Source organism: Myotis yumanensis, unplaced genomic scaffold (genome assembly GCF_028538775.1).
Source record: "Myotis yumanensis isolate MYYU_CA2020_CCGP unplaced genomic scaffold, mMyoYum1.0.hap1 SCAF_7, whole genome shotgun sequence".
In the NCBI taxonomy this organism is placed as follows: Eukaryota; Metazoa; Chordata; class Mammalia; order Chiroptera; family Vespertilionidae; genus Myotis; species Myotis yumanensis.
In genome coordinates this window covers 79064783-79086869 of record NW_027223758.1, presented here as the reverse complement: position 1 = coordinate 79086869, position 22087 = coordinate 79064783, and the positions used below count along the sequence as shown (strand labels likewise).

Genomic DNA, 22087 nt, shown 5'->3' with positions numbered 1-22087 from the left:
AAAACAGCCAGCATCAAGTTTGCAGGCTTTGCTTTCCAGAGGATTCGAAACCACCTTCAGATAGTCTACACATACACACAACTGTCAGCAGTGGAAAGTTTAAAGGAGTTTGAAGGAGAATAAGATGACCATGCACCTCTGTTTTAGAGGCCCCAAGGGCTTTGCAAGGCTACAATTAAATGGAGCTTGTTGTATACTGACTAATAGAGGGGATCTGAATTATTCCCTAGCTGGTGCTGCATTAAACCATTTTTCATTAGAATTCCTCTTTCCAGACAGAGCAAAGCAAGCTCTGCTGCCAGGTGAGTGTCCTGGGAGAGATTGTCCTATCATGAAACAGATCAGGAAGTAAATTTTCATTTCACAGAGGAGTCCCTGGAGGAATATTTTAATTTTACTTCTGAAAACATACCCAGTATATCCTCTTCTCCCCTGAAAAAATCTCCTTACCCCTCCTTTCTCTAACACACACAAACACACACACACACACACACACACACACTCTCTCTCTCTCTCTCTCTCTCTCTCAGCCTAGGATGAGGCTCTAGTTTAACATGTACCCAAAGAGGAATAATGAATACTGATGTACCTCATCATCTGCCTGGCGCAGCCGGGCCACAGCATAGCGCCTCACTGTGGGGTTGGTGTAATGGGAGGACAGTAGCTCCAGGGAATCCTCCACGTCCATGGGCTTCCATTTCCCCAGCAGTTCCAGTGCCTGTTTGGCCTCCTGAGGTAGATCCCAATTAACACATTTCAAGAATTTTGTCAAAGCCTAAAATCAGAAAAGATGTTTAAATTAGAAACAACAGCCTATGACCTGGGGCAGGGAAGGTCAAGGGTTATGAAGCAGGTTCCCCTTGACCCTGATGAAAGAGTGGCAGAGTCAGTGATAGACTCCTTCTGTGAACACTATAGTCATAGATTCAACCCTAGAAACAATGCAGGGCAGGAAAATACAAAAGCATGTTCCCTGTAATTCCACAGATCAAACTACTTTCAGAGCACAATGAATTTTTTCAGTTTTCTTTGACTTTTCTTCACTATGTTATTTTATTTTTAAATATATGTATGTATGTGTATATATATATATATAATTGATTTTTAGAGAGAGAGGAAGGGAGAATGATAGAGAGGAAGTCATTCATTGGCTCCTCCTGCACAGCCCCGGACTGGGGATTGAGCAAACAACCCAGGCATATGCCCTGACCGGGAATTGGACTGGAGACCTTTTTGTTCCTGGGTCAATGCTCAAGCACGGAGCCACACCAGCCGGGCATGCTTTGGTATTTTAAAACACTACAGGCCTCAAGACAAAGTTGAGGCACATCTCATGAACTCTCAAATGCTTCTGAGACGAGCTGACCATTTTACAACATTTACATGTGACATAAAACAGATAATGAACGAGAAATTCTGAAGGCAAAGCAGGGTAGACTCCTCACCACTAACTCACCTTGAACATTTCTCTAGAATCATTGAGTTTCTTAGATACTCACATACATAAGAACTCAAATAAATGATTGTTATGTCTCTCTTCATAGAAACAGACAAATAAAAACTCCACAGAAACAAGTATAAAAATAGATAAACACAGAAGCAGTAGCAAATATTCTATAATTCAGCTAACTGTTTTAGTAGCTTTCTGAAACCTCACTACTTTAGATCGGTAGCATACTGAAGTTTCCACCAGACTGTCAGGTAAGTAAATTACCTTGGAGCATGTCACTCATGGTTGCATACATAATAGATGCTCTTTAAAAAAAGGTGCTTACCTGTCAAAAATTCAACTTTTCCAGGAAGTTTTTGGCAACTTTCAGCTCTTCCTTCAGTAGCTGCCTTAATCCTAGTACTTTCATTTAAATGATGCTCTTCTAACTGCCAAATACTTTTGAGGGCTTTCTTAATTCTACAACTGGAGTCTGCATTCCCCAAGGATAGCTATCTATTTCTCCTGCACCTCCTGCACACCATTTAGTACAATGTTTCCCCTTCCAATAAGAACACGGACTGCCGTAGGAATCACCCATGCAATTACTTTTCATTTCTAAAATATATTTCTAGGTTGAATGTGGAAACAAAGCAATGCTTCTTAAATAACTACCGCAAAAGGTTTTCCATTTCATCGTACATCAGCAATCTTAATAGAAACATGTGGCTATGTGATTATAAGCAAATCTTGCAGCATGCCTATATTCAATTCAATAACTGAAACAATCTAACTCGTACATTCTCAGATTTGTAGACTTATTAGTAAGATTTATAGCGTACACTACTGCCAAGATACATAAGGCACTGTACAAAGATGTCCACAACTTTATAGGGTTAAATATTACAAATATAAACAAGGAGGTAGTAGAATGAAGGAAACAAGAAGAGAAATGATAAAGACAGAAAGCATAAGACTCTGAAGACAGCAATAATAATGATGATATTCCATCTTCAATTCTTAAAGATGCTTTATTGATCTCTGTAAAAGTACAGGATTCAAACGTAATGTGATCCCTAGAGTGCACACACAAGCTTGAGAGCCAGTGTGTTTGGGGTCAAATCCCAACTCTTGGCTCCATCAATTATTAACGGAGTCATTTGGAGCACATTATTTAACTTCTAAGTGACCTATTTCATTAGGTTGTAGTGAAAATTAAGTTATTGAATACAAATGTTTAGGACAATAGCTAATACATAATAAATACATGATAAATGTTAATATTTTATTATCCAATATTTTAACCCATTTCTGATGTTGAGTCAAACATCAAATGTTAACATTATCACACTTATTACCATGTTTTATATTAATAGCAATAAATTTTTTTTTTTGTGAAAAGATGCAATAAATATTTTTGTTAAACTCCCTTTGATCTTAGAAATCACCTCACTGGTACTGCCTATTCTTACAATCATAAGCACAATCACTTTATAGCTGTAAGATACAATACTTATCATACATATTTCTAATTTTAACTCCTACCAACTCAGTTATTAGAAATTTCTACTTGGTTGCTAAAGGAAAACCTATTCCTCTACTCAAGACACTCCTGATACCAAGCATGTGAGTTTTCTATACCATTCAACTCCCTAATTTTCAGAGGAAACCAACTAGGCATTCTACAATTTAATTCAATTTTGACATTAACACCTGGGGCCAGTCTCACATGATTAATTCCCATTTCAGATGCCAACTTTGGATCCCCAGGTTGCCCAGATTTCTGAATACATTCCTCCAGTTTGATAATTTGCTACACTGGCTCGCAGAATTCAGAGAAATACTTTACTTACTACTGTTGGTATATTATAAAGGATACAAATGAATAACCAGATGAAGAGGTACATTGGGCTAGGTCGAGAGGGGTCCCAAGCACAAGAGCTTCTGTCCCCATATAGTCTGAGGTGCCCCTCTCCTGTTCATCAACCCAGAAGCTCTATGAATCCCATCACTATAGGTGCTTATGAAGGTTCCATTACATAGGCATGATTTATTAAATCACTGGCCCCTCTCAATCCCCAGGCCCTCTCCCAGAGATCAGGGGGCAGGGTTGAAAGTTCCAACCCTCTAATCACAAGGTTGGTTCCTCTGGCAACCAGCCCCAGCTTCCAGGAGCCACCTCATTAGCATAAACGAGTGGTTCTCAACCTTCCTAATGCCACGACCCTTTAATACAGTTCCTCATGTTGTGGTGACCCCCAATTTCACTGTTACAAATTGAACATAATTAAAGCATAGTGATTAATCACAAAAACAATATGTAATTACATATGTGTTTTCCGATGGTCTTAGGCGACCTTTGTGAAAGGGTCGTTCGACCCCCAAAGGGGTCGCGACCCACAGGTTGAGAACCGCTGGTATAAACTCAGGTGTGGTTGAAGAGAACTCATTATAAACATGTTTCCTCTCATCACTACCACTATGGAATTCCTGGGTTTTCGAAACTATGCCAGGAACCAAAGACCAAATATATATTCCTTGTTATATTGTAATATCACAGTTGTTTTTCTAATAAATTCAATTAAGAATCACTTCTTAAATGCTATGGACCACAGATTTTAAAATATTTCATAAATTTAACTGGTTTTGTTGGACAAGTTGTTATAAACTTTCTAAGTGCAACATCAAGTCTAGGCTAGACGGCTTTCATTGGCAGTAATGAAGACTGCGTGCCAGCAAGCCCTGACGGTCACATAGACAAAAATAGGTGGAAAGACCAAATTTAACAACAACAAAAATAAGTATAACTTTGTAAGAACAAATTTCCACCAATTTGTTTTCTGGGCACTGCAATCTCCTCCAGAAAATCTTTTTAGCCTCAGGAACCAAATGCCAAATAACTTAAAGCACTCTTCCTGGGAAATTGACCTTCTTTTTGTAGATAAATTAAGGGACAAGGGTACAGGAGTATCTGTTTCCTACAAAACCCGTTTTAAATGATTACAAAGATACAAATGTGTCTGTGTGAATATGTTCTCTGGTCACTTCAAGGCCAATATATTGAAAAGTGCTTCCCAAACATTGGAAAATATCGTCCACTCGGCCTAGTGATCATAAGAATCCTATAATACGTCCTGAGAATTGAAGTTTCATCACCCACACTTCGAAAACTTAAAATCAACTGGTTAAATGAAACTTGTCATACACTTTATATCACTTGAGCATTTTATTTCCTTTGCACCTATCTAGAAGTAATTGAATTTCAGTGGGAAGTGACTACTTTTTAAACAAACAATTTTTCTTGCTCTGTAAATCTATTCTATGCTTCTTGAGCCTATACATTCTAACAGTTTAATTCAATATCTTGCTGTGTATTTTACACAACACTGTGCTGCATTCAAAATACAATTTCTGTGACCAACATTATTCTTCATTTAACAGAGTATCATATCCTAACTCAATTTTTTTTTTTTTTATAAAACACAAAATAAGAAACCTGTGATTCTATTGAGGAATATTTCCTTTCTTGTGGTGATGAAGAGAATAACACTCAAAGCTAGAGTAAATTTTAAAATTCTTCTCTCATTATTGTTATGGATATAAGGAGAATGAAGATGCTCAACTACAAAGAATTTCCAAAGGCCTCAATAAAAGATAAAGATTCAAAGCTGAAGAGTTAAGATGAGTTGCAGCTGGATTTTTATCTTTATTTTGAAATCAAGAAAACACAATTGCTTCAGAAAAACAAGTTAAAGCAGCTAAAGACTATCGCATGAGATTATAAAATATACTAGAGACCTGGTGCATGAAACTTGTGCACGAGTAGGGTCCTTAGGCCTGGCTGGCGATCAGGGCTGATCAGGTTCCCTGCTTCCCGGCCTCCCCCTTCCCTCACTCCCTCAGCGCCCCGCCACTGTAACTGGTCGGCCGCCATGTTCCATGCCACCCCCTGGTGGTCAGCATACGTCATAGCGAGTGATCGAATTCCCGGTCGAACTCCCAAGGGGACAATTTGCATATTAGGCTTTTATTATATAGGAGGATTTATTCATTCTCACAGAATTTTAGAACAGCTTTCTGACTGATATTACTTTTCCTTTTGTTTCTCTATTCTGCCCCCAATGCATTTCATAATTTCTGCTGAGGCATGTGCATGATGCTGAAACTATAGAGGATCTCTACAACCCTCTATTTTGTCTTCACTGATGACTTTCTATTCTAACTCATAAATGTGAGCACATCAAGGAGCAGCATTGAAAATCTTTGTGTTGCACAGGTTCCTTAATCTAAGACTCAAGTTTCCTCACCTGTAGAACGGTAACAATAATACCTAAATTGGCCCAGTTGGTGAGGCTCAGTGGTTGAGCATTGAAACCTGAACCAAGAGGTCACAGTTTGATTTCTGGTCAGGGCACATGCCCAGGTTACAGACTTGATCCCCAGTAGGGGGCATGCAGGAGGCAGCTGATAGATGATTCTCTCTCATCACTGACATTTCTATCCCTCTCTTTCTCTCTCCCTGCCTCTTTGAAATCAATAAAAACATATTATCATTAACACTAATACCTAAATTGTGGGGTTTTTATGGGGCATAAAAGATCTTTGGCATAAGAGGCTGTTTAATAGATACTGGCTACTATTATCATATTTTAAGAGTTATTGAGTCAATGTTCTAAGAATTTGCAGACTATTTTAAGAACTGGAAGAGACTTAAAGTTCACTGTCATTTAATCAACCATATTATATCTGAGGAAATTAAAGTTTAGGTAGGTAAAATAATCTGCCTGCAGTAAAAAGCTTATTAGTGGCAACACTGAGAGTCAAAACCAAGTCTGCAGATGCAGGTCTAGTGCTGACTTCATCATAATTTCCTCTCCCCAGAGACTTTATCTGGTCTATGGCTTCATTATGAAAAGCATATGTCTAGTTCTGACCGAGCCTCTATGCTGCACTCCAAGCTGGCTGTCACTCTACCAACTCAATTTACACATTTCAAATTACATTTCTCATACTCTCTCTAGCCATATGTCCTCCAGAATTCTACAGTTCCTTTAGTGATGTAAATATTTTGCTAGCCAACCCAGGCTCAAAGAAGTGCGAAGAAAAGAGGCAAATCAACATGTACTCTGCACCTACTATTCATCAGGTACTTGGACAGGTTATTCACCTGCAATATTTGACCTGATAAGGAACATTTCATCATTGAAAAAATGAGGAAACCAAGCTTCCAAAGCAATTTGCCTCATCTTACCTACTAATTATAAGTTGCAGCACCAGAAACAAAACTCATGCCTCTGACCCAACCCATTCAGTCGCTATCAATGCATCAACAAATGGGTACATGTGTCTTTGTGTGTCTACCTCTACATTTTTTTAAAAATGGATTATCACATACTAGTATATTGTTCTGCAACTTTTTAATAAATTTGACAAGAACTCTTTATTTCTATGGCAGTTATGCCTCACCTCATTCATCAGCAACAAACATTGTAGATACATTTGATATATGAAAACATTCAAGAAACTTACTTTTTCTTGGTTAGTAAGATAACATCTAAATTTCCAAACAAGATCTTGTTCTTCATATGTGAGTTGCTTGGTTGGTGGATAACTCACAATAATCTACAACAAGAAAAAAAGAACTACTTTTATCAAATATATTCTTCCTCTATATATTCCCATTTAAAAATTTTCATTTACTTAAAATATTTCTATTATAGAACTACTGTGGAAGCATAGAGAATGTGCATGCAGCCAAGTAAGACTTAAATTTACTGTCCTTATCAGTCCAAAAAGGATATTACTAAAGGGGAGAAAAAGATAAAATGAAAAAGTCATACTCCATATAAAGTATATAACTACAGACCTAATTTAATTAAACCAAACCAAACCAAACAAAATAACTAAAGACTCCCCCTTAAATGGGAAAAATCCAAACAAATCTTTCTCTTATCCAGTCACCATGCAATACCATGCATGTGTGCACACCAAGGCCTCTCTTGGGCAATGCAGCTTAGGGCCATAGCGCCAGCTGTAAGAGTGCTATTGTGTGAAAGTATATGCTATTTGTAGCTCTATCTCCAGGACGGATATATTTACTGAAAGCCCCCAAATAATAATAAAACTACCAAAATTTGAAATAACTTTGGGTTCATTAACCTTCATAAGTGAAGTGGTATCACATCAATTATAACCAACATACCCATGTCATTATTTTTATTTTAATACTTTATAAATTCTTACATTTAGTTGGTCTCTTGTAGTAGCATTAGGCTTGAGATCATGGTCAGAAGGTCCGCTTCTTAAACTCCGGGCAAGCTTGTGGTGTTTGCTCTCAACCAAGTTCTCCTATTAATTATTTAAAACATTAATCAACGATGTAAACTTCACCAAAAGGGAGTTTCAATACCAGTTAGAAATAGAAAAGTTAATAGTTAGTTAAGACCATTTTATAATACTATTTTATTTTGGTTACAACTTGAGTCTCCTATGTGTTTAAAAATATATCACCATTTTGAGATAATAAAACTAAGCATGCCTTATGCTTCACTAGTGCCCTAATAGGCATGCACATGGCGTTCCAGCTTCTTAAAACATCTATCCCCATTCTCTAGGTATTCAAGGTTTTTATGTTCTCTCGTCATTCAATACCACCTTCTCTCTAAGATCTTCCCTGACAACCCAGACTAAAGCTTCCCCTCTTCCTATGAGCTACTAATACCTTGTGATACCCTGTAGTACTATCACCTTAGCAGTTTTAATTCCAATAGTAGGTTAAGGGCAGAGACAGTGACTATAATAATTAAATGTACATATTTGGTGTTAACTATATTACCTACGGTCAGAATCATGTTTTATTTTATTTTTAAAAATTTTTTGGTTAATCCTAACCTGAGGAAATTTTTTTCCCATTGATTTTTAGAGAGAGTGGAAGGGAAGGAGGAAAAGGAAGACAGAGAGAAAGAAACATCAATGTAAGAGACACATTGATTGGTTGTCCCGCACACATGCCCGGGCCCCAACTGGGGTCAGGAACGAACCTGCAATCCAGGTGTATGCCTTTGACCAGGAATTGAACCCAAGACCCTTCGGTGTGCGGGCCAACACTCTAACCACTAAACTATACCCGCCAGGGCCAAAATCATGTTTTAAAACACTGTCTTGGCTAAAGAGACTTTTTATTGCATTTATTTTGGCACGTGTAAATTGTCTATTCACATCCTTTTCCTAATTTTCAATTGGCTTTTGGTCCTTTGTTCTCCAGTATTTAAGACTTCTTTATGTATTAGATATCCGCCCCTTTGTCTGAGATGTATGCCACAGTTTCTTCCAATTTATCAATTGTCTTTGTTTTGGTGTTTTTGCCATGCAGTCAATTTTTTAATATAGTCAAATTTATCAATCATTTCTTTTCCTGCCTCTGGGTTTTGAGTCATCATTACAAAGTTTTTCCCTACACTGAGAGTAAAGTACCAGTAAAGTTTCATTTTTTAACATTTAAATCCCCGATTCATTTGGAGTTTTTCCTTATGATCTGTGGGAGGAAAGGGTTTAATTTACTATTTTCAAAATGGCTAATCAGTTCCCCAGCACTATGCTTCAGTGATGACATGCCACTTTTATCATGTACTAATTTCCATACTTTCTTGAATCTATTTGTGTATTCAGTTCCACCAGTCTATCTGTGCATATATATATATGATAGTATCACACTTGTAATTGTAGTTTTACAGTCTGTTTTATTGTCTGATACCTGGTATGCCAGCTAAGTGGCACTCAAAGTTACTTTATTAAAATATATTTCTCTAGTAAGCAATGCTGAACTGAGTTTTTGAGCACAGTGGGTGAGAAGAGTAGTTTGCTTTTTTAACTTTTCTTTTGTGTTTGCTTCATTTAAAACTAACATTTTTTAACAGGGGCCCTAGTTCCTTTTTTTAAAAAAATACATCATCCATAATATTAAAGCTATAACTGCTGATGAGCATTTTCTTTAGAAAAGAACGCTCTAAATATACAGACATCTCATTGACCTGACATTTTGGTAGGAGTTACACAAAAGTAATACCTATGATCCCAATATGACAAAACTTGTTTACTCTTGGCCATTTTGAAGGTACCCACAGAGTACATTTATTTGTGTACTTCAAATATTCTGAATGTGAAATATAATTTGATTTTATAATGAAAACTCAGGGTCAAATTTAGATATATTGACTCAATTTTATTATGCTATGCATAGGCTCTGTGAAAGTATTTAGGGTGTTTGTTTCTAAAAGATTCCCAAGTGACCTTTCTTTTCTAATCTTTTATATTCTTTTTACCCTATCTCTTCCTCTGATGTTAGGTCATCAGCTACTACTTCCTGATTCAATGACCTATATTTACTTCATGTTTTCATTTTCCAATGTGCTACCTTTAATCTACTTTAGTCTGATTAGGAAGGTAACTAATCTAATTAGAAACTCATAAAATAAGAATAAAATGGTTCAAAGTGAAGTAGCTGCATTTTAGGTATGACTATCATGATATCTATTATGCTGTTAAAAGGATTTTTTTGGCTGGAACTTTCTAAATATAAGGTCTTCTAATTAAAGTTCTGCTGCAAAAGAGGAATTTACTCTTTGTATCCATGAAAGAGAGATTTCAAAAATGCAATAAGGAGGTGTCTCAAAATCATCCAAGACTTCATGATTCAAATTGAATAGTTCTAATAGCTACAATGATCCTCCATATTTTGCAACCAACCCAGTCTCCCTGAAAATTTCCATCATTGATGCTTTTACATTCTGGTATAAACCAATCCCCCTTCTAGATGATGGGGAATTGTTTCAAATACAGGCATGCCTTGTTCTATTACGCTTCGCTTTATTGAACTTCACAGATATTGCTGCGTTGTTGTTGTTTTTTTTTGTGTGTGTGTGTGTGTGTGTGTGTGTGTTGTTTTTTTCTTTACAAATTGAAGGTTTGTAGCAAGCCTGAATCAAACTAGTCCATAAGCACCATTTTCCAATGGCTTTTGCCCACTTTGTATCTCTGTGTTATATTTGGTAATTCTTGCAATATTTCACATTTTCTCATTTTTATTATATTTGTGATCAGTGATTTCTGATGCTACTATTAAAATTGTTTTGGGATGCTAAAAACTCACCTATATAAGACAGCAAACTTAATTGATAAATGTTGTATGTGTTCTGACTGCTCCACGGACCAGCTGTTCCCTATCTCTCTCTCTTTCCTCAGGTCTCCCTATTCCGACACAAAATATTAAAATCAGGTCAATTAGTAACCCTACAATGGCTTCTCTCACTTTAAATCAAAAGCTAGAAATGCTTACGCTTAGTGAGGAAGGCATGCCGAAAGCTAAAATGGACCAAAAGCTAAGCATCTTGCACCAATTAGCTAAGTTGTGAATTCAAATAAAAAGTTCTTAAAAAATATTAAAAGGGTAAACAGTGAACACACAAATGGCAAGAAAGTGAAAACAGCTTTATTGGTGATATGAAGAGTTGTAGTGGTCTGGACAGATCAAACCAGCCACGACATTCCCTTAAACCAAAGTCTAATCCAGAGCAAGACCCCCCTAACTCTCTTCAATTCTATAAAGGCTGGAAGAAGTGAGAAAGCTGCAGAAGAAATGTTTAAAGCTAGCAGAGATCGGGGAACCAAAAAACTCCGGTGACTTACTTTATTGGGATATCCACTTAACCAGTCAACTGCCACGATATTTTGAATTTAATTAAAAAAGGTCCACCTCGTCCTAGCCAGTTTGGTTAGGACAGGTGAATAGAGCGTTGACCTGCGGACTGAAGGTCCCCAGTGTGGGGCGTGCAGGAGGCAGCCAATCAATGATTCTCTCTCTCTCTCCCTCTTCCTTCCTCTCTGAGATCAATAAAAATATATTTAAAAATGAATAAATAAATAAAAAAGGTCCACCGTTTGTGTCTATAGGCACTTATGGCATAAAAATGGTTAACTTTGGTAACCTGGACCCAAACGTGCAGTACCTCCAAGGTGTGCCTGTACCTGTTCCCCTAAGTCCTCACTGCATGACTACATGCCTGGCTCTTCATAATCTAAATAACATGGCTCCCCAACACTACACTATCCTGACCTTATTTTTATGTGTTAAAGTTTCTGATAAAAATCCCATCTGAACTTGATTCCACATAGCTGAAGTGGATTTATAAATTACTTTTAGGTAACTGAGGTACTTATATACTTTTTAAAAAGAAGTGTATGATGTCGATCTAAGTCACAATCACTCTGGATTGGAGCATTTTCATAAGAAATTGGATAATAACTCACCATAGACATCTGAGGGTCAGGAACTTTCACTATCTCAAAGCTTGTTAAAATTGGAGATGACTCATCACCATCCTGGATTACAATGTAATAAATTTCCAAAATAAGAAGGTAAATAAAATTTAACCAAATGGTAAAAAACAATACATGTTAATGTACTTTAATTCTATTTAATGAACATCCTTCCTTCCTTTCAAAAATTAATCTTCTTTCAACTACATTTTATTTTTTTTTCAACTACATTTTAAAATATATTTTTACCTTTTTTTGCTGATAAAATATTTCAAGAAAAATAAAATATAACAATACAAATTTGTAATATAGTTTTTTTTAGAGATATGAAGTCTGGAAATCAGCAGATGGTTTTTGTCTTTTTTTCTAAAACTGTTTATAATGACAGGAGGTGAAAAATAGTATGTTCAAATTGTCAAACTTAGAATAAGAAATCACAGAGCTAATTAAAATACAATACAATGGATAAGTTTCATCACTTGCAAAAACTACTAACTAGATGTTGGCAACTTCAAATAACCACAATTGAGTTTCACTCAGAAGTAGAATTATAAGCGTGGGGTTAATGTTACTCAGATTTATACACAGCTAGAGACTCAGCAGCATGGCTTCTCAGAGGGATAGCTACTCAACACAATGCAAACCTGAATAATGAGAATCAGTCCATCAATTCTTAAGAAATAAAGCTGTCTTATTTTGTTGGTATTATCATTTTTTGAAAAATTTTGATCCAATTCGGGCAAGAAAGGTAATTTAGGATAATAAAATGTCACTTCATAAGAACTGGAAAAGACTAAACTAATTAAAGTCAAAATTCATTTTCTGACAATTGTATACCCAACATCAAATTTTCCTGTCAATTTCCAAATGCTCCTATAATTTCAATTTTAGATATGTGCAACAAAATCAGGAGACTGAAGAAGGGGAAGTACTGTGACTTTACTTTAGTTCAGTAATTGAGTCTTAGAAAACCACGAATTCCCACAGCCATTGTTTAACAGGCTGATTCTTAGTCACAATACCAGAAAACACATTTATCAGCCCAACTGTGACAAGTAATCTTCACTAAGGCTATCTGTCACAAAAGACAGGTGACAAGAAAGTCTATTTCCATTAGATTCAATACACTGGCCCAGCAATCTTTACACTAAGTGGAAATATGACAGGATGGGTACACAGGCATTAATTTATAGACAATTTTTCAAGAAGCAGTAGAAAGGGGTCAAGAACCTTTTCAAAAATACTTGAAATTCTTCTAATTTCTGTTCTGTTATTATTTCATCTATTATCAAAACAGTCTTTCAAAAGATCCTTCACATCTCCAATGTTTTAAATTACCACCTCCATCAGTATGCTTTTGCAATATAAACTCCATATGGGCAGGGAATAATACTTTTAATGAAATTACATATGGCATAAAGTATAAAATGTAATTTTATTAAAATGTATTGGTGACAAAATTTCATTCACCTATATTTCCCTTTCTTTTTATAAGGTCGTTTTTTCTAATAAGTTAATAAACAATGTTAGTCTATCTTTCTATCTCCTTTCCCCTCCCAAGAAATATCATTTATAAAATAAAAAGCTGAAACAAGTTAATGTTTCCTAATCTTTTACTAGAAAGAAAGGATATAAGCTCAAGGGGAAAAATATAAATATTAACTTGAAAAATACCAGAAAAGTGATTATAAATTAACTATACAAACCCTATACCTCCATTATAAATACATCCTTCAAATAATAAATTATAGTTATAAATACATATTTTTTAAATCACTTGTGACAGCTTGAACACACTAAAGTTAAAATGTGATTTAAAAGTGCTGCTTCTAATGAACATATATACTGCATACTAGAGGGCCAGTGCACAAATTCTTGCACCAGTAGGGTCCCTCGGCCTGGCCTGTGGGATCAGGCTGAAACCGGCTCTCCGACATCCCCCAAGTGGTCCCGGATTGCGAGAGGGCACAGGCCAAGCCGAGGGACTTCACTGGTGCACAATCAGGGCAAGGGAGGGACACGGGAGGTTGGCCAGCTGGGAGGGACTGTAGGAGGGCTCCAGGGCGTGTCTGGCCCATCAGTCCCAATCGGCCAGACCCCAGCAGCAAGCTAACCTACCAGTCAGAGTGTCTGACCCCTGGTGGTCAGTGCACATCATTGCAAGTGGTTGAGTGGCCTTAGCATATCATTAGCATATTACGCTTTGATTGGCTGAACGAAAGACTGGACAACTGGGCACTTAGCATATTAGGCTTTTATTATATGGGATAAGCTTAGCTATATACTAGAGAAAATATTTTTCTATTATGTCATGTATTAAAAGACTGTCCTCATTCGTACTGATGTAAGCACTTGCCTTACTATTTCTACAATGATTGCAGATATCTGGTTTATATTTTTTGAACTAAGTACAGTTATTTTTGTGGTACTTGAATAAAGACTCTTCAATAAGCATTTAAGACACAGGTATTTTCTAGAGGCTACATGTCAAACCACACACCACTTTCTTTCATGTAATGAGCAAAGCAGAGGAAATCCAGAATTGCATGTTATCACTCAGTCTATTGATAACATTATTTTCTTAATTCTGCATATATTTTATGCATAAATAAATGTAGATTTGTGAAGTCTTTCATAAGCATACTTATGTTTGGATCACATATAAAATTCCATTACATTATATATAAATACTCAAGTAACAAGCAATCCTTAATGTTCAATAGCATACTACTTAAAAAAAAAGCATGATCCCCCTTTTTACTTTTCAAATGAATTTTAATTGTTAATAAAGCTATTGCTTTAATATCTTACTTGCCACTTTTCAGAATAATTAATCAAAAAGTTTTTGATCTCTTGCATATTTATTGAATTCTGTAACCCAGAACTGCATTCTATGAATGATCGACTTTTGTAATCTTGGAGCTACAGGATGATTTGTGCATACATAAACAGCTGCACCTGACAGCTGTCTTCTGCTATCCTGCAACCAAATAATTCATCTCAGCAGGAACAACAGTAATTTTTTTTAATGTTTCCCCTCCCCTCTACTTTAGAGACCATAACAGTTCCAAGGCAAATACCTTTTCATAATAAACAATGCCATATTCTTTATCGTCGCACTTGACACATCGAAACTCAACCATCAAATACATGAAATTAGAACTTCGTTTTTCACTCTAAAAAAAAAAAAGATTTTTATTAATTCTGCATATATAATGTTGAAAAATAACCATTTTCAACATTCTCCTAAAGAATCAGTATGTATCGTTATTCCCAATTCAGTAATACATGGATCTATCAGGTACAACTTAGAATGTGACAAATTTTCATTTCGTTATTATAAATGCACTGTTTCATGCAGCACTTCTATCTTATACACAGCACCACTCTTTTACCCAGTACTGTCTACTAGTCACTTACAACTCTCTCCTAAACTTAATGACATCGTTGCTTTATTCAGTAGTTTGGATTTTATTAAATAAAATCTTGATTATATTATGTATACACTGCATTAGAACTATTTACTTTAAAAAATAAGGATGTTTTGTACTTCTAACAATTGTAAGCAAAGAACAATTCATCCTTAAACCATATGACAAATCTAACTATATCAATTAATACAATTATGACAAAAATCAAAAGTTAAAGTGTGAAAACTAAGAACTGAGGTCATTTGACCTAACAAATATAAACTTTATAAGTTTTTCAAAATTTATAAGTGATCTTGAGATGACGTGCAGGCATTTGTAAATTTTTATCAAATTTTTTAAAGTATACTGGAAAAGAGTTACTTCCACCTTAACATAAGAAATGTTGATTCTGTGTATAAACTTGTCCCCTTAAAAAAGCAAATACTATGTTGTTAAAGAAGTGAAAATCAAATGAAGTCTAAAAGGTGGTTAGTCTTGACCCAAAAAAGTTTTTTAAATGGTTTTAAATCTACATGTATAAAATCATATAAAAGTCTAAGGAGGTCACTTAAATTTTCAGCTTTATAAAGCATATTATACTCTATTAGGGTAACTAATGGTCTCTTATCTTTTATGGGGGGGGGGGGAATGGGAAAGGCTGGGCAAAGTAAGCCCTAACGTTACATTTTCTACCCTAGGGGAACCTAAGTTGAAGGATAAAAAAATAATAGCGAAGTATTTTGATTAAACTATTTTTGGAATGCGACCATTATCAAAATTCACAAAAATTAACTTCTATTACAGTTTGAATATGAGAATGTAGTATGAATAAATTTGGGAATGACGCCCAGTATTCATACTGCATATAAATGGTTAAACACCACTAATTTTTTTAAAAGGTAATGTCGGGATATAACTTTTACAAGTGTTCATTATAAAAATGAAAAATTTCTCTCTCTCTCCACCTCCTGAACACTTTTCAAAGAACAGTGATCTGTAGATGTCCCTATAAGCTAGGCATATCACAAAATTGATACTCCTCTTCCCTAATGTAATTAATATAACTGTTTTTTTCAGCTATCTTGATACTGAATGTTAGACCAGACATCTAGTATTTCAGTATAAATACACAAAAAAGAAAAATATGTGTTCTCACTTTCAGGAAGTTTCATTGACGTCATCTTTTAAATAAACATATTCTATACCAATACATAAAATCAAGAAATAAATCAACTACTTGAACCACGCAACTTCATTAAGGGTGCAGAGTCCTATATGCAGTATGTAAAACAAGAAGTATCTAACTGGGGAGAGAACTTGCTAATGATGATTTAAGGTAACTGAAATGAAGAGGTACCACTGTTGATAAATGTATCTAATATTGACTTGAACTTGAACATAATGAGCTGCCAAATGGAGATAGAACACACAAATGAAACATCAAACTCACAAAGGCTTCACTTATATAATATTTAAGAGACTTGCTATATCCACTACCTATTTATAACATTGAGATATAAGAAAGGCATATATCACACGTTTTCACTTACTAGCACAGAACTCCCTAAACTACACTTATTCAATAGCCCCAATAGATACCTGGCAATAAATCTTGTCAAAAAAATTCCTGATTTAGATAGCTGAGAGAAAATATTTTGAAATAAAAAAGGGATACAACCCACCTCATTTATCATTTCAATTTCTCTAAATGTCAATCTGTCCAGCCAATCTACTTTCACCATGTGTCCTTGTCGATGGGCTTTGGTGAGCTGCAGAACAAATATAATGAAGAAAATTTTAACCCAGACCTCACAGAAAGGAAGGTGGAAAGGGGACAACGATGTCCATCACACCCTTTCAGAATCATACTGGAAATACCAGCTAATGTAATAAGAGAGATTGAGAAGAAAAGAAAATTGTCTAAGTTCACAGATGACATGACCATCTATGTAGAAAATATGAAAGAATTTACAAAAAAAAAAACAACACCCCTATAATTAATAGCAATTATAGCTAGGTTGCAGAACATAAGGTTAACATACAAAACTCAATTACTTTCTTATGTACCAGCAATAAACACATGAAATCTATATATATATATATATATATATATATATATATATATATATATATATATATATATAAAAGCCTAAGCGACCCTTACAACCCAACGACCGGAATGACCGGAGGACCAGCTGGTAGCTATGAAGCACACTGACCCAGACTTTGCTGCTGGGGCCCCGACAGCCCCGAATCTGGTTCACCTGCACCCCGGACCCAGACAGGGGGAGGAGGAAGCCCGATTCCTCACAGGTTGGCCATTGGTTAGCTTGCTGCTGGAGCCAACCTCCCTCGCTACCTCCCCTCAGCCGGCTGGCCCCTGCATCAGCCCCAATTGCCGGCCAGAACAAGGGACCCCACCTGTGCACGAATTTGTGAACTGGGCCTCCAGTTGAAAATAAAAACAGAGGTATGTAAATGATATCTCAATAAAGCTGTTATTTTTTTTAAGCATCATTTATATTAACACCCAGAAAAATGAAATTGGTAAAAATCTAATAAAATATGTAAAAGATCTATATGAGGAAAACCACAAAACTCTGATAAATGAAATTAAAAAAAAAAAAAAAAACACTAAACAAATGGAGAAATATTCCTGTTCATGGACTGGAAGACTCAAAATTATGTAAAGATTTCCAGTTTGATTAAACTTGATCTATAAATTTAATGTAATCCCAGTGAAAATCCCAGCAACTTATTTTGCAGATAACAAAAGGACGCTAAAATTTATGTGGAGAGAAAATGATCCAGAACAGTCAACATAATATTGAAGGAAAATAACAAAATTTGAGGGCTGACACTACCCAACATCAAGAATTATTATAAAGCTACAATAATCAAGAGAGTCTGGCATTGGCAAAAGAACAGACAAATATACTAATGGAATAAAAACTCTGGAAATATATCCACAGAACTATAGTTAAATGATCTTTGGCAAAGGAGCAGAAGCCATTCTATGCAACAAAGATACTCTTTTCAACAAAAGAACTAGCTAGACAGCTACATACAAAAAATGAATCTAGAAACAGGAGTTACACCCTTCAAAAGAAAAAAATGTAGTACAAGCCTCACTTTTCATTTTCAAGCCAATAGGAAACTTTAAGTGGATATCAGCTTTACAGAAGCACAGAATCACAAACATTTTGAATATTCAACCACAGAAGATTGTTGAAATAAATTATAGCATATCTATACTATGCAAAAATTTGAAGTCTTTACAAACATGTTGTACTAGTACAGTAAATCCTCACTTAAAGTTATTGATAGGTTCTATGACTTCAAACAAAATGACCTGTAACAAAACAAATTTTACCAAAGGCGAATTGATATAACCAAGAGTTCCGTTCCTATGGCATCTAATCAACATTATAAGGAAATGACATCATTTGAGGATCTGCTGTATCTTAAATGACCTTAAACAATTTTGAGACACCATTAAGTGTTAGAGCCGTATTCAATTAAACACACACACACACACACACACACACACACACAATATGATAACAGTTTAAAAATATCTTCTATATACATAAAAGGCTAAGTGACCGACCATCCATCCTTCTGTCCCTCCGACACATATGACGCACACTGGCAATTTAAAAATAAATGTTGACTCACACATGCATGATACATGTAAAGCTCTTGCTGGCGCCAATTGCACACGTGTTTTAATTTTATAAAACTATATTATATATAGTATATTGACTATTTTGACATGTAATTTTTTGCAGTAACATAATTACTGCACGAATCTTTCTTCTAATTAATTTCCTTTCAATGTGCACGAATCCGTGCACTGGGCCACTAATCTATAAATAAATTCATACATAACACACATATTAATTTATTGAAAGCATATATCAAGCAACATATTAATGACGGTTATTTTTGGGCAGAGGGTCAGAGGTGATTTTTATTGTGTCTGTGCTTTAACCATCTTCTACCATGGTAGAAAATGTGTATTATCTTTGTAATAAGAAAAAATAATGTTATTTAAAAACTAAAGCTATTTAAAAAAACAATTCATTGTGCAAAGACTGCTGTTGAGAAAACCACCAAAAATTAGCACTTATTAAGATATGCCAAATAAAGTTATTTTACCTCATATTTTAAAACCCAAAGAATAAAAACCCATTTAATTAACATTACTTCACCATCTGAAATGAAAGCCAGGTACTAACATAATTGTTCTCTCAAATTATTTCTTACAAGGGCCTTTCATCTAGATCAGTGGTTCTCAACCTTCCTAATGCCGCGAAACTTTAATACAGTTCCTCATGTTGTGGTGACCCCCAACCATAAACTTATTTTCGTTGCTACTTCATAACTGTAATTTTGCTACTGTTATGAATCATAATGTAAATATCTGATACGCAGGATGTATTTTCATTGTTACAAATTGAACATAATTAAAGCATAATGATTAATCACAAAAACAATATGTAATTATATATGTGTTTTCCGATGGTCTTAGGCGACTCCTTTGAAAGGGCCGTTCGACCCCCAAAGGGGTCATGACCCACAGGTTGAGAACCGCTGATCTAGATCCAACTGAAGAACCATATAAATTGAGCAATGCTACCATTTTTCAACATGTGGTTAATAAAAACTGCTATAATATAGAAATTTATAGGCTTTAGGCATCAAGCTTGCTCTTATCAAGAAACTTTAACAGGAAAGTTACACAGTAAACGGATTTCTCCTCAAAAAGTAGCTATACAGTAGGGGATATTGGTGCAGATACACATAGGCTTTCTTAGGGAACCTAAGGGGGAAAATAATGACAAAGCTATATATTTTTTACTTCTTTTTTCTGTGCCACTTAAAAAACAACACCACACAAATAAGCAGAAAAAAACCCATTCTGCTCTGTCACCAGACAGAAAACTTTTAGATTCACAGAGTCTATGCAAATGCTCAAAATTCTCTCTTGAAGCATTTATAGGAATATTGCCCAATAAAAATGCCTGATACTGCTATTAGGTAAGACTATCTCCCCCTAACCCCCTCACATAATCATACAGGATAGTGTTTCTTGAACTACCTCCTATGTTGTTCTTCTAAATTCCTTTCAGTTAAAGGCCATAATATAACTCTTTCAACTTGAACATTTCCTTGAGCCTAGACTACAACTGAGCTAAATTAATAAACAATCATTGAACAGAACAGCGTTATCCCTCAGCTAGTCTACTTGCATAATGCAATATGGTTCACTCATAAATTTCTATTATTAAAAAGTATAATTCTCTTCAATAAACATTAAGACACTGAATTTTATCTGTATCAAATAAAATGCAAGCAATGCAGTAATTTATAATTCAAGACAAAATGCAGCTGTATATAAGAATTCACTTGAACAACTACTGAAAGTAAAAAAGGAGTTGTACATGTCTCCTAAAGAATTTGCACACATGCCTATGTATTTAATTCTTAGGTAGCACAGAAGTGCTTTCAGCTTCCTGATTAATAAAGTCTTTGCCACAAATCTTCAATTTTACTTTGAAACTTTACATAGAAATCTTATTCAGGAAGAGTAGTCTTTGCCTCATAAAAGTTGCATTTAGCTAAACTTCTCAGAGATTAATCTAGTCTTAAAACCACGTTACCTTCTATTTTTTTCTGGCAGGAATTATAGCTGTAAAGACAGACATAAATCAATATTATTTCAGGGTTCAATCTTTCCCTCTCAAACTAATTGTCTACTTGCTACCATTAATTTCAAGAAAAATCGAGAAGTTTAGACAGTCTCAGACAACAGTAAGCAAACCAAAATGACTGATAGAAAAGATTCTACTATGTATCATCAGGAATACATTTCTAAGAGATTCCCAAATCCTTCTTTTATGACAGAAAAAAATGGCAACATACAACCAAATAAGCTATGCTTATAAAAGTTACACATATTATTTAGTAAAAAAACCTGTAGCTAAGAGGTAATTTCGATGTCAATGTTGCTACTAAGCAAGTTTCATAGTTTGAATAATTTCAGCATCGGTCATCATAATCTGTTATTATTTTCATTTACAAACATTGAGAAAGAAAATAAAACAAAATGAGACTTTTCTATCCAATTTAGTCCAATACTGCATTACATACACTGTTTATACCATAACTAATATCAGTTCATAAGTGAACTGGTAGGAAGTTAGAAAAATAAAGATTATCAAGTTAAATCATTATCACTATGGAAAAACTGACACTTAGGTGAGGAGACCTAATCAAGTACAGATATTACAAAGAATAATAACTTCCCTAGAAAAGCCCTAACATAAACTCAAAACTATCTCTAGGGAATCAGTATTATATTCTGAAAATAGTAAACTATGTCATTAAAAGGAGGAAAAAGATTTTTAATAGATCTTACTAAATAATGTGTTCTATTATACTACTTTTACATGAATGTTTTCTCACATAGCTGCTTCAAGGTAGAAATGTATTCAGAACCCAAGAAGAGTACACTTAACGTGCTATACTATGAACAAACTGCTCTGAGGTTGTTTCTTTTTCAGAATAGCTAAAAAATGTTAATAATGGTATAATTATGATTCTTATAAATAGGGAAAAGAGAGCCCAACTACCCACACTTCAATAAAAAATACTCACAAGTACAGAAGTAACTGGTTATTCAATGAGCCAGTGTCAGAGCTATAAATCAGGTCTTTTGACTACCAATCTTTCTACCCAGTTATAATGTAACTTATTACTATTTAAATCTTCCACCAGTTTTGATAGTTCTATTAATTTTAAAAACATAAAAAGAAAGGTAATGCCTCTATTTTTCAAAACATCTCCTTGAATAATTCCATGTTCCCCATTTCTCTAAAATCTAACTATAGAATACATACAGAATTTAAAATCCACATAAATAATCAAT

At 34.9% G+C, this 22087-nt stretch overlaps 1 protein-coding gene across 1 annotated transcript in view; it reads right to left on the bottom strand.

Annotated features, from left to right (window-relative positions):
- Positions 1-22087, bottom strand: part of PIK3C3 (phosphatidylinositol 3-kinase catalytic subunit type 3) — a 71515-nt gene that overhangs the window by 34179 nt on the left and 15249 nt on the right. Inside the window, exons 5-10 of the mRNA XM_070421071.1 lie at positions 16836-16922; positions 14824-14919; positions 11735-11806; positions 7673-7777; positions 6959-7051; positions 590-775 (exon numbers count right to left, since the gene is read on the bottom strand). Of these exons, the coding sequence (XP_070277172.1) occupies positions 590-775; positions 6959-7051; positions 7673-7777; positions 11735-11806; positions 14824-14919; positions 16836-16922 (639 nt within the window). The remainder of the gene's footprint in view (positions 1-589; positions 776-6958; positions 7052-7672; positions 7778-11734; positions 11807-14823; positions 14920-16835; positions 16923-22087) is intronic.